This window comes from Emiliania huxleyi (genome assembly GCF_000372725.1).
Source record: "Emiliania huxleyi CCMP1516 unplaced genomic scaffold EMIHUscaffold_782, whole genome shotgun sequence".
NCBI classification, from domain to species: domain Eukaryota; phylum Haptophyta; order Isochrysidales; family Noelaerhabdaceae; genus Emiliania; species Emiliania huxleyi.
The window spans coordinates 15,657-18,795 of record NW_005196144.1 but is presented as its reverse complement, the minus strand read 5'-3'; the positions used below and the strand labels follow the sequence as shown (position 1 = coordinate 18,795).

Sequence of the window (3,139 nt, the reverse complement as noted above, 5' to 3'; positions counted from 1 at the left end):
TCAAGCGTAAACGCCCAGGAGTTGGTGCCTGGGTGACTTGCTGATGAGAGCGCCTTCCAGGCGGGTAGTCGTGCCCCTCACCTACGGTATACGGCGGCGTCAGAGGGGGGAAGGGGCGCGAAGCGTGAACATGGAGGCAAGCAGGTGGAGGCTGCACCTGGCCAAAGCCGGCGACCTCGAACTTGTCGTAGCTTGTGCGGATATCGCTGAGCGTGAGAGGGACCGGATCGGCAGCAGCATGGGCGGCCTCGTCAGCGGCCGGAGAGGCCGGAGAGCCGTCCGACGGAGGCCGGTCGTGCATCGGCGCGTCGGCCGTAGGGGCCGTGGGGGGCGGCATCCATCGCTGCGGGTCGCTGCGGGGTGCCGGGTCGCTGCGGGCCGACGATTGTGGACTGATCCGTGATCGATCGTCGGCGGGCGGTGTTCAGCTGGGACGTTCTACGGTTAAAAGAGCGACGGCGCCGACACGAGAGACTTATAAGGGTAGATACCCGGGTTTTGCCCGGAGTTGGCCTTATGTCGTCTAAGTTCATGGCCCCCGACCATACAGCGTCTAAGTCCGAGCCCGGCTCCGTGTGGGGGCTAAGTTGAGCGCTCGCTCGCTGCAGAGGCTAAGTGTAGAGCGACCCTCTAGCCCTACTACCCAACCATTTTCTGCGGCTTTTTGATCACAAACCCGTCCTTGACGAGCTTGCGCACGTTTTGCCGCGAGTTAGCCATGCTGATCTCATTCACCTCGTTGGGGTCAAGCCACACCTGCGCAGGCGCGGCGGCGGTCACGGCAGCCGCCGGCCGAGACGACTGCCCGTCCCCCTCTCCACGCGAGAGCCCTGCTGCCAGAGCGCGGCCGCTCCTCCGCCCCCTCGCGGCGGACGCCGGCCACATCGCACGTCCCGCCCCGCCGTCCCCACCCGCCGCACGGGCCGGGTCCGGGCGCGCGGCACCTTGCGCTTGCCGCACTTGAGCACCGACGCGGCAAGCCGCTTCTGCAGCAGCAGCGAGACGCCCATGACGGCGCGGAGCAAGAGCTACGCGAGCCAGGGGCAGGCTATGGGGCCAGCGAAGAAGAAAAACACGGTCCGAGCCGAAGCGTGTGCCCCTCTGCCGCGTCCTGTGCCCCCGAGGTTCATTTAATACTTATGCAAGCGCTCATCGGTTTCTTAGTGCACGGCCGGAAGAATTCTTTTCCTCGCGATGCCCCCACAACGCCGCTCGCAACGCCGCTCGCGCCGCCTCGCCGCCGCCGCCGCCGCCGCCGCGCACTGCCCCCTCACCGACCTGCCCCTTGAGCTTCTCGCGCGCGTCATCTCCCGCTTCGACCCCGCCGACATCGCTCGCGTCGCGGCCGTCTCGCTGCTCTTCCACGCCTCGCTTGCGCTGGAGGGCATCCGCTTGTGGGCGCGAGAGCGCGGCTTCGAGCTGCCGGCGCCGCCAGAGGGCGAGAGCTGCGCCGTGCGGTGGCTGTGCTTCGCTGCGCTGCTGCGCGAGTCCAACCCGCCGGCGAGGGCTGCGGCAGGCCGGCACCACAGCCTCTGCATCGACGGCGGGGGGCGGCTCTCGTCGTGCGGAAAGGCTGAGAGCTGGACGCCGGGACTGCTCGGGCACGGCGAGGGTGTGACGCAGCTCAACACACCGACCCGCCTCCCTTCCCCGCTGGGCGCCGAGCGCGCCGTGAGCGTGTCGGCTGGAGATGTGCACAGCCTCGCCCTCGCCGCCGACGGTGCCGTCTGGAGCTGGGGCGGTGGACTCTCTGGCAAGCTGGGCCACGGCGACCAGCAGAACCAGCTGCTGCTGAAGAAGATCGAGGCCTTTGCTGGGCAGCGCGTCGTCGCTGTGTCCGCTGGAGCCGTGCACAGTCTCGCCATCACCGTCGACGGCAGCGTCTGGAGCTGGGGCGGTGGAGGCCTTGGCCGGCTGGGCCACGGCGACGTGCAGCACCAGCTGCTGCCGAAAAATGTCGAGGCCTTGGCTGGCAAGCGCGTCGTCGCTGTGTCAGCTGGCTTGGGTCACAGCGTCGCCCTCACCGCCGACGGCGCTGTCTGGAGCTGGGGCTGGGGACACTATGGCCAGCTGGGCCACGGCGACGGGCAGGACCAGTGGCAGCCGAAGAAGGTCGAGGCCTTGACGGGGCAGCGCGTTCTCGCCGTGTCGGCTGGAGGCTTCCACAGCCTCGCCCTCGCCGCTGACGGCGCCGTCTGGAGCTGGGGAGGTGGCTCCTTTGGCCAGTTGGGCCACGGCGACCATCAGCACCAGCTGCTGCCCAAGAAGGTCGAGGCCTTTGCTGACCAGCGTGTCGTCGCAGTGTCGGCTGGGGAGCACCACAACCTCGCCCGCACCGCCGAAGGCGCCGTTTGGAGCTGGGGTCGGGGATGCTTCGGCCAGCTGGGCCACGGCGACCAGCAGGAGCAGCTGCTGCCCAAGAAGATCGAGGCCTTTGCTGGCCAGCGCGTCGTCGTTGTGTCGACTGGAGGCCACCACAGCCTCGCCACCACCGCCGACGGGGCCGTCTTCACGTGGGGCAAGGGCGAGAGCGGCTGCCTAGGCCACGGAGAGGACATGTCCAACCAGCTGCTGCCCAAGAAGGTCGAGATGTGGGCGCCGGGGCAGTGAGCAGGCGAGGGGTGAGTGCGAGGCGGCGAGGAGCCGAGGAGGAGCACTAGGCCTCTCTGGGGTCTGGGCTGCACCGCTGGCGGCACGCTACGAGCTTTCGAGAGCGGCCTGTGAGTCGCGAGCTTGCAGCTTGCGAGAGCTTCGAGCTGTTAGCCGCGGAGGCGCGGTCATGGGACTCATAGCCCCCCGCTACCCGGTTGCACTCGTGCGACCCTTTGACTAGACGGTTTGGCCGGCGCCATGTGGCGCCGGGCCCCGCCCTCCGCCAGGGCTTGACGCGTCTGGGGCCAGCGACGCAAACGGCAAGTGTTTTGCGACGGGTACTTGTAGTGTTAGGAGCAACACGACGCCGATCGTTGAAAGTAGCATGCCACTCACACACACACACACGAAGAAGAAGAACTAGAAAGAGACTCACCTCATCCTCTACTCTGAGCAGAGCACTTCTCCAGTCCCTAAACAGGGCACACGCTCGCTCAGATTGGAGATTGCGTCGCACGAGCGGTGGCTTCGCTGCCTCGCCGCCTGC

At 67.7% G+C, this 3,139-nt stretch overlaps 1 protein-coding gene across 1 annotated transcript; it reads right to left on the bottom strand.

Moving 5' to 3' along the window:
• Positions 1 to 639: 639 nt before the first annotated feature.
• Positions 640 to 1,010, bottom strand: EMIHUDRAFT_77213 (hypothetical protein; the record flags this gene model as incomplete). The annotated part of the gene is made up of 2 exons (XM_005759983.1): positions 640 to 756; positions 945 to 1,010. 2 exons carry the CDS (start codon positions 1,008 to 1,010, stop codon positions 640 to 642), a joined length of 183 nt encoding a protein of 60 aa, XP_005760040.1.
• Positions 1,011 to 3,139: the final 2,129 nt, after the last annotated feature.